Raw genomic sequence first — 12,227 nt, 5'->3', positions numbered from 1 at the left:
AAGTTTTCATTTTTAAAAAGTCAAGTTAAGTTAAGTTAAGTTTCAATGAAACTTAACTTAAAAACTTTTTTTTACAACCCTGCCTACACCCACCACCCCGCGATAGGTAATGCATTCACCCCCCTCACCTTGTCTCGTTGGGTCGCAGACCACAACTCGATGCCGTCCACACCCAGCCTAGCCTTACCCCCATAACGTGGGTACGGAGGCATAGGCATTTCAAACTGCCCGACCCCTTGCGCCGGACACGCGTTACGAAGTGGGCATAATTACCTACCTACCAATCCACACCCATCTCGAGAGCGGGCGGGCCAACCCAACGGGTACCTACCTAATATCACGGTCCTCAGCCGCATCTGCGCCCTCTCCACCGCCCCTCCCTTCCTCATCGCTAGAGTCGGCCTCGTATTTGAACACACTCTCTTCTTCCTCTTTTCATCCCCTCTCCCAGCCTCGAGATTCTCGCCCTCGGCCGGTCTCGCGATTCGGAAGACGAAAAAGATGGGGTCCGCTCTCGAGTCGACAGACGTCAGGAACAAGCTGGAGGACCTCTCCGGCGTGGTTCCGAAGCCGGGCGAGAACCCGTACGATGCCCTGATCGAGGCCTGCGACGACGACCCGGTGGAGTGAACCCCGCCCCCCTGCTGCGTCGGTCCGCGCGTCGGCGAGGCACGGTCCGGACTAACCGGGCTCCGCAGGCGAAAATCCAGGAGCTCTACGCGGCGCACCGCGCCAGACGCAACGCGCAGCAGCGGGCAAGGTTTCTCTCGCCCGACTTCACGGAGCTGATCATCGACCCGTACCTGCTCCGGCTGGAGAACCCGGCGATAGAACCCGGTTTTGGTGAGTACAAGAAAGCCAGCGTCTGGGCGCCCAGCGATGCCCTAGCCTGCCCTTAGACCGGAGCTAACGTCTGCTCTTAGTACGTCCGACCCCCTTTCCCCGCACACGTGTCCCCCCGTCCCGGACCAGGAGCCGGGGGGCCACCCACCCGCGATACCCCGCAGCTCGTGGCCCTCAGCCTGCTAACGCGCGGCAGGAAGACCGGAGGCACTGCATGACGGTGTGGGCACGGCCTCCGAACCACGTGCTCGAGCTGGCCGAGGAGGTCCAGCGACGGCTCCGGGCCGCCGCGCCGCGTAAGGCCCCCCCCCCCTCCACCCCTCCCTTCTCCGGTCCCGGCTCCCCCCTTGAGCAAGCCAACAACTTCACCCCCCTGGTGGACTGACACGCGCGCGCAGATGTCTGGCTCATGCCCGCCTACCGGATGCACATGACGACGCTGGAGCTCGCGTTCTCGCGGACGGCGGCCGAGATCAGCGCGCTGCTGGCCGCGCTCGGGCGCGACGCCGTGCGCGCGCTGGCGGACTACACCGCGACGCCGGCGCGGCGGCGCGCCCCCGCCCGCCTCGTCCGCCCCTTCGTCTCGTACGACCTGTCGGCCTTCGCGCTGTCCTTCGTGCCCGCCTCGGGCCACGAGCCCCGCGCCTCGCCGCCGCCCGCCCAGCCCGGGCCCCTCGACGACGAACACGACGACCACCACGAGGGAGAGCCGATCCAGGAGCCAGGCCAGCCCCCCCGCCCCGACCGCTACACCTACCACCACCTGCGCCGCGACCTCTGGGCCCGCGCCCGCGCCGCCGGCGTCGCCGTCGACTCGCGCTACGTCGTGCCGAGCGCCCACGTGACGCTGGGGCGGTATCTCGGCGACGCCGACCACGCGACTGCGGCGCAGCGGCGGCGCTGGGTCGACGCCATCGACGAGGTCAACCGCTGGCTCGAGGGCGAGGTGTGGGCTGTCGCTGCGGCACCGCCAGGGGGTGCTTCCCCCGCCGCGCCGCGCCGGCGGTTCGTCGGCGAGTGGATCGTTGGGCAGGAGAAGGGGTTCGACGTCCGCGTCGGCACGCTGTGGTACGGCGGCGGCCGCACCGTGCTCCTGGGCGAGGGCTTCTGACCTGCCCTGCCCTGTTCTCGGGCCGGGATGGCGCGCGCATCGCGCTGCGTGCGTGGAGACATCAAAGGCACGCGGCTATGCCGAGCGTCCTTCGAGCATCTGAGGTCTCGACGATGTAGGTATAATATATGTATTCCAGTTAGCTATGAGAAGAGCAGCTGCCTGAAGACGTCCTCGAGGCGGCGAGGGCCTTGGTATATGTCTAGCGGGTTCCGTAAATATAAATCCTTGGACGATTACACATACCAGTCACAGGCATAGCTGTTACCAAGAACTAGACTTTTAGTTCGCTTCAAAGTTGTCATGCTATCATGCTAATTATGGTGGCTGGATTAGATCTCGCCTTGGAGACGAAGATGAGGGCGCACAGTTCCCGGGCGGAATAATACATCATAATGCTCACGATTCCGTCAGGGGTCGGCATCGAAACGATCTGCGCTATCTCACACCAAGAGCTGTTTTTCATCAAACTCCACATTTGTAGACGGCTTCTCAGCACACCCGTAGTAGGAACATGTACGATGACCGACCTGGCGCGTAGATATCGAGTATTAACCTACCGCTACGGAGACAGCGTGGTCTTGACCACGGAACGAGAACACGGATACCAAAACCGCCCTCCCGCCCTTCCCGGATCCTTGCAATTCATCACGCACGGCAAAGGCGGAGAAGTTCAGCGGAGCAGATTTAGGTTCTATTAACCTATATGCGTGCTCGAATACCGAGCATCAAAGACTCCCGTCGCCAGTTGTATGCCCGGCCGTATAATGGACCACCCTTTTGCCATGGAATGAAGAACGTGCAATAACCGAGAGTATGTATGATGATGAAATTCTGCGCGTGCGCGCGCGCGTGTGTGTGCTTAGAACACAAGAGCGGCACCCTTCGTCTTCTTGTCACCACTGTAGCCGGCAGGGTTAGAGATGAGACCGAGAGATCAGAGAAAAAAACGCATCCCCATCGCATAGGAAGGACGGGGTTCGGGGACGTGGACATACCCGAGTTCGAAGTGCTTGCATCGTTTCAGCGCCAGTTGCATCTTAGTCTTGCAGGAGACGCATTCCAACCGCAGCACGACCTTCTTCGTCGTCTTGGCCTTCTTGTGGAACACGGGCTTGGTCTGACCACCGTAACCGGACTGCTTTCGGTCGTAACGCCTCTTTCCTTGCGCGAACAGCGAGGCCTGGAGAATCAAGTCAGATCGAGGCGCCAGCGAGGGCCTGAGTATAGTCGGGAGGGAGAATGTACCTTGCCGGCCTTGTACTGGGTGACCTTGTGCTGGGTGTGCTTCCGGCAGTCCTTGCCTTTGCAATAGGTCTTTCGGGTCTTGGGGATGTTGACCTAGATAGAAGGCCCGCGTCAGCCCGTGGTCGCATGCAGAACAGCAGCGCAGGTTAGCAGTGACGCCTCCGGATTCCGAGACTCGAGGTCAGTTCGTCTCACGAGCGCCGTTCATAGTAGCGATATCCTCCAAAGCTCCCCCGCGGCTCTCTAGTCGGAAGCCCCGATGGATTAGGTATATATATCGGCCGTCTTTTTCTTATCGTTCCTCTGTACTCGTTTTCCTTCGATTTGCGATGATCGTCGTCGTCGTCGTTCTCCTCGACCAGATCGTGTCATCGAAACGTCCCTCCCATCGTGAATTTTGTCGCCGTGTAGTCATCGCGGCCGGTGTGCGGAATGCTATTAAATGGTGCACGGCATGGCATCTTAATCCAACGTACCATTTTGACGGATGTTTGTCGAAATCGCGCTGCCTGAAAAAGGTGTCGGCGGCTGGGTGCTGTAGAGTTGTCTCGTAGAGCTTTCCGTATATCCCTACGGTCGGTCGTCAAAAATGGATTTTTGCGTGGAATTGAAGATGTGTGCGCGATGGAGGGGGCCAAACCACGCCTAGTCCTAAATGGGAGGCGAGACGAGATTGGCGGGCTTAGTGGACAAGTCACGTGTGTTATCCTGGCGATAAGCACAGCCATAAAAGTGAGGCTGGATGCTGTTAGTACCCACGTACATATACTTAGGTACTTACCTAACTAGCCACATTACCTAAGGCTCCACCCTCTTTCGTTACTTGGGTGTTTTTCCTTGTTTTCTTTTTTTCACTTGGCCCTTACCTGCCGGATAAGGCACACTCATCGGCCGTCAAATCGCCCATCCTTCCACCACAAATCGATCGAATCCGCATCGGACCTTTTTCCATCCCAATTACGTACGTCTATCTGCATGTGGGTAGAGGCACATGCGTAGGTATCGGCAACCCAAGATCGACAAGACGACGGCCCGAGACACTGCCTCCAATCCGCACGCAGTGGTCTCAATCAGCTCGCCGATGCTAACTACGAGAGGTCCGGTCGAGTGCCCCGTACGCTCGCTCCATAACTTACACACAGGCTCGAAGTTGCACTCCTATCCAACTGTGGTCGATGTCGACCTATATACCGGCAAGTATACCGGGCAGGATGCCGCAATGATCCCCACTTGGTGTTTCTTAGCAGGCATAGATGGTTAGCTGGGTAGGTATGTTGGGGAGGTCAGGTCAGAGAGATGGAGGCACATAGATCTCAGACATTGGGCCTATCGCGGACTTGCACAATTCGCGATCCGCAACGCGCAATGCCCAACACCTAGGGGGGCCATCAGCATGGAAGCGGTCGCATTTGCCTCCGTAACGAGGCAAGTCTACGGCCAACCCATCGTATCAACATTCTTTCCGTCGTCACATCGTCCAAGAACGACATCGAGATGATAGGTTATACCGCTTCTCTGTTACACGCATCTAGGTAAGTTTAGGTAGGTATGCGTTGTCACGAGCGCGTGCGAACCCGTTCGTCCCATCCACGTTCCCATGTGATAATCGGTGGGACAACGGCAACCCTCCTCGAAGCCATCCCAACGAAGCGAGTGTTGGGCAATTCGGCAGGGTGCGTGCAGAGCATCAATAGGCCCGTATAGATAGACATGTACTCATACGGACGACTTGTCTCGCCACGGCCAGATGGCCGTCGATGACTCCTTACATGGCACTGGGAGTCACCATCGCAGCGGCAACGGAGGCCGTGAACGCGGTCGTGCAGTTTTAGCTGCCGATCCTACGGCGGATTATGGCGACGGGCCATCGAGAGACCCAGTTAATCTCGTGTAAATCCCGACAAGACGTCCGACCGACCGCATCGAGTTAACCCACCAGCGCCAGCAGCGACAAGCAGGGCAGGGGGATGGCAAAGTAGGAGGGCGGGAAAAAAAAGAGAGAGAGAGAGATTAAGCAAGGTCAACCTGCCTATTACGACGTTCGCCATTGGCCTACGTGCACCTATAAGAGCCCCATCGCTAAGCTCTAAGCCAGAAAGGGAGCCTGCGGCACCGGAGCGGCGGCCCCATCTCGCCCTTCACCGCCGCCGAAAAGCGCCGGCCTCCCCGGGCGAGGTGATGATAGGTAGATAGCAACCTCGGCATTTCGCCCGCTCTACTCGAGGCGGTATATCATCCCTCTTGGTATTATCTCGACGGGGTGCCGTTGGCGACATCCAGCCCTATTCTTCGCGGACAGCGGGAGAGACAGAAGGAGGGAGAAGGGAGGAGAGAACATCAATAAATACAAACCCATAACCTCCGTCTCCCCTGGTCACGCAACGGGGGCGAGAAATCGCGGCCGCCAGTCCAAGCGTCAAAGTCTGCGAGCATGCACACGCGTACGTAAGTTACGGTATTGTTAGTAAGTGTGGAGAAGAGAAGAGATGCGTCACCGAATGGGGACAGGTCCCAGCTGTCGACGCTGCAACGCCCGGGCCGACACGTAATACCTACCTACCTTATTATGTGTGCAATCCCGCCTCTTTTTTTTTTTTTCTTTCTTTCTTTCTCTAACGGTACATCGCCTGGACGGGGAGGCCTCTGTATGGCGCGCCGTAAATGCAGTAAATGCCTACGTAGCCGGCCTGCATGCCTCTGCAGAGTTGCGCAGGCAGATAAGACGGTCCTCAGGTTCGTCCATCTCGTCTCTCTCTCCCGTCGCCCAACCGGGTCCCCGCCGGCGTGTCGCCCAGCTGTCAGCCAGCGGGCAGAAAACCACCGCCCATGCCGCATCGGGCCAAGCTCGGCCCAGGTTCCTCAACCCCCCCGATCCTCGGCGCGGGTCCGTCCAGTGCTGTCCAATCCGGTGCCGGCGTTCCCTGGCGATGGGTTGGCCAGATAGGGGCGGGACGGGAACATGGATTGTGCCCATGTAGCCACACCAGGACCAGAAGGGGAGAAGAAAAAAAGGCCAAGACAAGAAAGACATGGGACACGGACAGCGGTGGGTGACTGAGGCAAAAGCGACGGGATTCCAATACAGCCCACAATGCATGTCTGTTAGTATGTAGGTGCGTGTATGTCGTTATCGATGCTATTATTGCCATTGCTAGAGAGCAGATTGGCTAAGGCTTACATGGGAATGTGATTTCTCCCCTGGTCCCCCCTTTTGGCTCTTGTCTAGGTTTTGGGGGGGAGGTCGTTGTTTCATACGTAACTCGTTGGACTTCCCTACCTTATAATATGAAGTTATTCTCGCGGCCGTTTCCCCCTTTTCCTCTCTACCTTTTCATCTGTTACCTCTCCGGCCCGGCACTCACCGGATATAATAAACACCACGTTGTTTCCGCCCCTCCCTTTTCGGGTCACACCCGTTCCTCACGAGACTTGTGTCCAAGTGCTGCTGTGGCTTCTGGTTCCGATAGTCTTTCTGTCATAAAAAAATCGCCAGCTAGGCCCGTTGTGAAGCCTCACGGCTATTCCTTCTCTTTCTCCTCTCAACCCTGTCAAGATTCTGTGTGTTATTCCCTACTATGATGTACAGGTCGTCCCTGCAACCTTTACGTTTATAGCATCTATCCGCCTACCCGCCCACCTACGTAGTCGCCTAGGGCTCCCTTCCTGGCTACATCCTCCCCTTTCCCGATGTCCGAGCCCAAGGGTGCCGACCCGCACCCGGAAGCCGCCGGTGCCGACGCTGGCCAGGCACGGCTTCCGGGGCCTAGAGAACACTCCCCCGCGAGGAGTTCGTTATCCACCCGCTCGGATGACACGATAGACTCGGGCTCGATCCGCCCGGCCAACGCGGACGAAGTCGGCGGTGTGGACCGCCTCGAACAATGCTCGACGAACCACTCACTAGGGCCGGACATGCCGGTGGAGCCGATGAGCTCCGTGGTCGAGATCCCGGATGAGATGTACGACCGCCTGCCCCCCCACCGGAAGCTCGTCATCGTGCTCCTACTCTCCTTCTGCTCCTTCCTTGCCCCAATCTCTAGCACCTCCGTGCTCGCGGCGACGCCCGAGATCGCCGCCGAGTACGGCACCACCGGCTCCATCGTCAACCTCGTCAACGCCTTCTACATGCTGTTCATGGGCCTATCCCCCATGTTCTGGGGCCCGATGAGCCAAGTTTACGGCCGCAGAATGGTGAGGTTCACCTATGTCCCCTTCTCCTTTCTTTCGCCTCCCTGCTTCTCGCCTCCTGTAACCTGTCCTGGGGCGTGATAGTATTTGGTGAAGTTCCCAGTCGATAGACTCAGGTGGATAAGGTACGTGCAGTACGACCTGCGTCCGCAAGCTGACATATGTGAGATTAAGGTTACAATTGTGACGTCCATCGGATTCTTGTTGTGCAGTATGAGCACAGCTCTGTCCCCAAATCTGGGCGCCTTTTTCGTATTCCGTCTCCTCACCGCGTTCGAAGGTACCTCCTTTATTTTGGTCGGTGCTGCAGTTATCGGGTTAGCCATCTCTTTCTCACCTCCTTCTGTCCCGAAGCACTTTCCTCTACTACGATGATAACTGCACGTAGCTCGTAGCCGGTGGTCAGTAGTCGGTCGGTTTATTAACGAAAAAACAGTGATATATACCGTCCTACCGAACGTGGGACGGCCACAGGCTGGTTCATGTCTGGGACGCTCGTGGGACCGGCCTTTGGCCCCTTTATTGGGGGCATTATAGTGACGTTCACGTCGTGGAGGGTAATATTCTGGTTGCAGACGGGGTTGGCCGGCGTCGCAGCCGTCGGATCGTATTTCCTGCTGCCGGAGACGATCTATCACAAGAAGATGGATGATCTTGTCGGCTACAGCGGCGTAGCAAAGGCGAGGGTGCTGCTCGGCATGATCAACCCCTGGCGCGTGGTGCTGCTTTGGGAATATCCAAACCTGCTCCTCACCGGAATGTCCAGCGCCTCCCTCGTCTGGAATATGTACAGCCTACTTACGCCCATCCGGTACGTCCTGAACCCCCGATACAACCTCACAACGCCGATGCAGGGAGGCCTATTCTACCTCGCACCGGGCTGTGGCTATCTGGTTGGCACGTTCATCGGGGGGCGATACGCGGACTACGTGGTCAAGAAGTATATCAAAAAGCGGGGCGTGCGTATCCCCGAGGATCGCATGTACTCGGCTCTTCCCTTCATGGGAATCGTTATCCCCGGTTGCATTCTGATCTATGGCTGGTCAGTGGAGAAGAACGTCGGCGGTATCCCGCTGACCGTCGTGGTGCTATTCTTACAAGGGGTGGCGCAGCTATTCTGCTTCCCGTCGCTCAACACATACTGCCTCGATGTGATGCCGGGCCGTGGAGCAGAAGTCATCGCCGGAAACTACGCGATACGCTACCTCCTCGCCTGCGTGGGTACGGCCGTGGTCCTCCCGGCCATCAACGGCATTGGGGTCGGTTGGTTCTCCACCATCAGCGCGCTATTCGTCTTTACGGGTACGGTTTGCGCGTGGGTATCCATCCGATGGGGCAGAGGCTGGCGAGCGACGGTAGACGCCAAAAGAAGGAGGCGTGCCACCAAGAAGATTTTCGCAGAGAAGAACAGCGGTCTGGCTAGGGATGAAAACCTGCGCGGAAATGGCGCCAGTGGTAAGGGCGCGAACAATTCCGGCCAGCAAGGCTCGCCAAAGGTGCCCGATGCACACGAGAGAAAGAAAGAAGAAGTCTGAAATGAGGCGCGATTTCTGGTACGTATGTAGAAAATGTTGCCAATCCTGAAAAGGGGCGCGCCGATCGCGGGCCGTCAGGAAAACTCGGGACTCGTCGACGATTAAATCGATCTAATAGGCGGCTTACAGCAACAGAGCATCAGGATAGGTAATAGCGGCTCCGCCGAAGATGAGCCTGTTGCTTTAGAGGTAGCATATACAGCATATAACAATATCTAGGTATTCATATTCCCACAACGCCCTGGGAGACATACCTATCGGAATGAGGATGACGAGTACGTGAAGAGACGTGTCTACCGCTATCTCTAGGCTGTGTTAGCATCAATCCTTGTTAGATATATCGGCTTCCAACCACGGCGTACCACATGCTAGCTTGCCACGATGCTCGTCACCTCTACTTCCGCCAGGTCCCCCCCTTTTCCCACCTGTCGGTCACTTAGGTGATAGGCGATCTGTCTCCGCGCGGTGATACGTAGTGGTAGGTAGTAGTAGTGTGCGGCAGTTGCACGGCATGACTTGTGCGGTCGGCATATGCAGTGCTAACCGTTGATGGTTGAACAGAAAATTTGTCTAGAGCTCGTCAGATCTTGCACCACATCCTACGACCATCCAATGATGTTCGTGGACGGTAAGACTCGACTTTCTTGCCGACCTGATGCCGTAATAGGGTCCTACCGACATCAACGCATGGGGACGTCATCGTGTACTAACCTCTCAGGCCCAGGCGATGTTATCTCATAGTAAATAACATTGCCCCTCTCACAGTGGCCAGAAATAAAATAGTAACAGCGGAGTGGGCGACCGTTCCCGTCGCAATGTACGCATGAAACAATTCCGGGATTGCGGTACGCACACTGTTTCATCGTCTAGCGGACCGGACGCTGCGGGCAGCTATCAGACGGATCGGAAGTGCAGCAGAGTCGTAGAGATCGCCATCACAGGCCTGCTCTTCCGCGGCCGTGGACTGATCTGCGGGGCAGCCGTTCCCACTCTCCCCCCTGCAGAACGAACACCGGACGGATGATTGATGAGGCCGGTGTGTCGCTAAATAAAGATGTTCACGCACTAGCATATGCATTAATCACCCGACGTCATCGCCGCCGATCACCCTAGACGGATTCCCCGTATCGGTCGTGATTCCGAGGACGCGACACCGCTACACGCTCTCATCTTAGGTACATTTGAGGATACCGAGATACGTATGGCCTACATAGTAAGTGGCTTTTGCCACTTACTATGTATACCGATATCCATCAGCGGAAGTAATCTCGGGCGGCCTCGAGACGACCAGGCGGCTAGAACATTGCTGTCTGGGAAGCGGCCGAGGTTCTGGCTTAGGTGCCATCGCTTAGTTCCCGGAGCTCGGAGATCACTTAGGTTTGATAGCTGAAGAAGCCCACGCTGGGGAGACGTGTCGTACCTACGTAGGTGCAGCGACGGGCGGGATGCTCTGGAACCTGCGTGTCCCATGGGCAGCTATAACCTTCGGTACGTCCTTAGCATCCACCTATTATCCTTGGGTTTAGAGCTTGAATGTAGCTACATTGCGCGGGCACCCTTGGGCTGAGTGGCCTTGAGAGAGGGAGGAGGAGGGGAAGGGGGGGGGGACTCCGCGCAAATGTGTGCCCACTGGTACGAGGTGGTTGACAGAAGTAGCGTATGTTGCGAAATATTCCCCCTAGAGGATCGAAGGCTGAAAAGAGAGTTTATATAATTGATACCAGCTATCGCGCCGGCGTAAGAATAGAAGAAAGGAGGGTGGGTAGAAGTGTTTCCAAGCGGGTTGGGAGGGGAGGTTTTAGGTAATTGGCGAAATACGCAAGCTCGAAGGTGGTCAGGTCAGAACCCCAGTACCCTGCAGCTGAAGTGTCCTCCTTATGCCTGTAAAAGCGAGACCCGCGAGGCGGCTGCTACATGAGCGCCTATTTATGTATAAGCTTGGAGGCAATACATACAATTAGATATATCGTGAATACCTGCCTAAGCTCCTATTGAAGGCACTACATTTGGTACCTGTATAAAAGCTGAGGGCGCTGTGAGTTTCTTCTAGGTACCCGCTGAAGATGTTCTAAAGGCTGCATTAGGTACCTACCCGCCTTATTACCTACCTCAGGTGTCTAGGTTGGGTACCTTTATACCTAGGTACCTACTAAACTTCCTGACATTTCCCCTTGACCTAGAGTCTCGAACACAATTCGGGCATCCGTGGAGAGGCCCGGAAGCAGACAAATCTGACCAAAGTACGCTCATCCATTTTGTCTCATGTTGGATCTCACGTCGTGCGTCCTTGGCGATGGCCTGGCAGATCCTGTGCCCCCCTCGAGGCGTGCGCGCGCTCTTGCTTGGCAGAAGCGGGAAAGCCTTCCAGGAACTTGGCAGCCGTGCAATCTTAGCAAATGCTACCGGTGTGCCGATCATTGCCTTCGCAACTCGTCCGGGCTTTGCAACAGGCAGCCTCGCAGGCCGAATTCGATCCATGCCTTATTTTCATCCGCATCTCTACGTGTATAACTGTGTAGGTATGCGAGTGCGATAACCTATTGATCGTGTTCGCCCCTTTCGAGATAAGACATCCTTTATTTTTATACAGTTTATGAATTGCGTTGAATACCTAGCCATCGGAGTATTCTATACCTAATATCAAGTGGGATTTGTATCAAAGGTAGAGAGAAGGGGGGGGGGGGGGAGGAGAGAGAGAGTCGAATACACCGTATCAGTTTTTTGTGTTCGTTGTCTTACTTCCGGGTAGTAGAGCGAACAACCTCGACAGACGCAATTGTCCATCTTCACGTTGCCGACCGTGCAACGCTGGAGCGATTCAAGGAGATGAGGAGGCGCACCTCACGATGTTACTTACCCGTAGAAAAGGTATACCTACCTACGTGCCTGACAGAATTACCTCTACCTAGGCACGGAGGCACACGCCGAGATACCTAGGTATGCATAGGCGCAGGCAATGGAAACAGAGAGCGAGAATAGATGGAAACTAACAGGAGACTTTACCTACGCAGGTAGGCGATGGGCAGAGGGTTCCATCTTTCATGAAACAACGCGAGTTGGTGAAAACTTGGAAGTTGTCGATAGTACGTAAATATTGCTAACCAGTAGAACCAGACGAGTTGCTAAGAGGGTGGCAGTGCATTCAATGCGTGTTTCCGATGACTTGCCCGTCTGTCGTCGACGACCGTTCGTAATAAACGTTACTCGGCCTAGAACAATTTCTGTAACGTTAGGTGCGGCGGCAAAACATGGAGCGTCCTGGACCCGGCCCCGTCGAGCCTGCATATAGGAGCCCTGGCGGT

At 56.4% G+C, this 12,227-nt stretch overlaps 3 protein-coding genes across 3 annotated transcripts; 2 read left to right on the top strand and 1 right to left on the bottom strand.

Annotated features, from left to right (window-relative positions):
- Positions 1-501: 501 nt before the first annotated feature.
- On the top strand, positions 502-1,954 carry GGS23DRAFT_598729 (RNA ligase/cyclic nucleotide phosphodiesterase; the record flags this gene model as incomplete). Its single annotated transcript, XM_051518827.1, has 4 exons — positions 502-621; positions 699-843; positions 924-1,139; positions 1,242-1,954. 4 exons carry the CDS (start codon positions 502-504, stop codon positions 1,952-1,954), a joined length of 1,194 nt encoding a protein of 397 aa, XP_051369912.1.
- Positions 1,955-2,235: 281 nt separating this feature from the next.
- On the bottom strand, positions 2,236-3,830 carry GGS23DRAFT_577560 (zinc-binding ribosomal protein). Its single transcript, XM_051516929.1, has 4 exons — positions 3,679-3,830; positions 3,203-3,295; positions 2,953-3,137; positions 2,236-2,856 (listed from the first exon to the last, which is right to left on the bottom strand). The coding sequence occupies exons 1-4, from the start codon at positions 3,679-3,681 to the stop codon at positions 2,817-2,819; spliced, it is 321 nt and encodes a 106-aa protein (XP_051369911.1). The 5' UTR covers positions 3,682-3,830; the 3' UTR covers positions 2,236-2,816.
- A 2,550-nt stretch (positions 3,831-6,380) lies between these two features.
- GGS23DRAFT_606401 (MFS general substrate transporter) lies at positions 6,381-8,925 on the top strand (the record flags this gene model as incomplete). The annotated part of the gene is made up of 4 exons (XM_051519902.1): positions 6,381-6,388; positions 6,970-7,393; positions 7,565-7,707; positions 7,827-8,925. The coding sequence occupies 4 exons, from the start codon at positions 6,381-6,383 to the stop codon at positions 8,923-8,925; spliced, it is 1,674 nt and encodes a 557-aa protein (XP_051369910.1).
- Positions 8,926-12,227: the final 3,302 nt, after the last annotated feature.

This window comes from Durotheca rogersii (assembly GCF_024521655.1).
Source record: "Durotheca rogersii strain YMJ 92031201 chromosome Unknown GGS23scaffold_19, whole genome shotgun sequence".
NCBI classification, from domain to species: Eukaryota; Fungi; Ascomycota; class Sordariomycetes; order Xylariales; family Xylariaceae; genus Durotheca; species Durotheca rogersii.
The sequence above is the reverse complement of the archived record's forward strand: the minus strand, read 5'-3'. Positions and strand labels throughout refer to the sequence as shown.

What these genes read in the sequence shown, in the direction of transcription:
- GGS23DRAFT_577560 (XM_051516929.1), bottom strand. An exon ending in CCCAGTACAAGGCCGGCAAG is followed by an intron (nt 3,138 to 3,202) that starts GTACATTCTCCC and finishes TTGATTCTCCAG; the next exon opens with GCCTCGCTGTTCGCGCAAGG. An exon ending in TGCAAGCACTTCGAACTCGG is followed by an intron (nt 2,857 to 2,952) that starts GTATGTCCACGT and finishes TGCCGGCTACAG; the next exon opens with TGGTGACAAGAAGACGAAGG.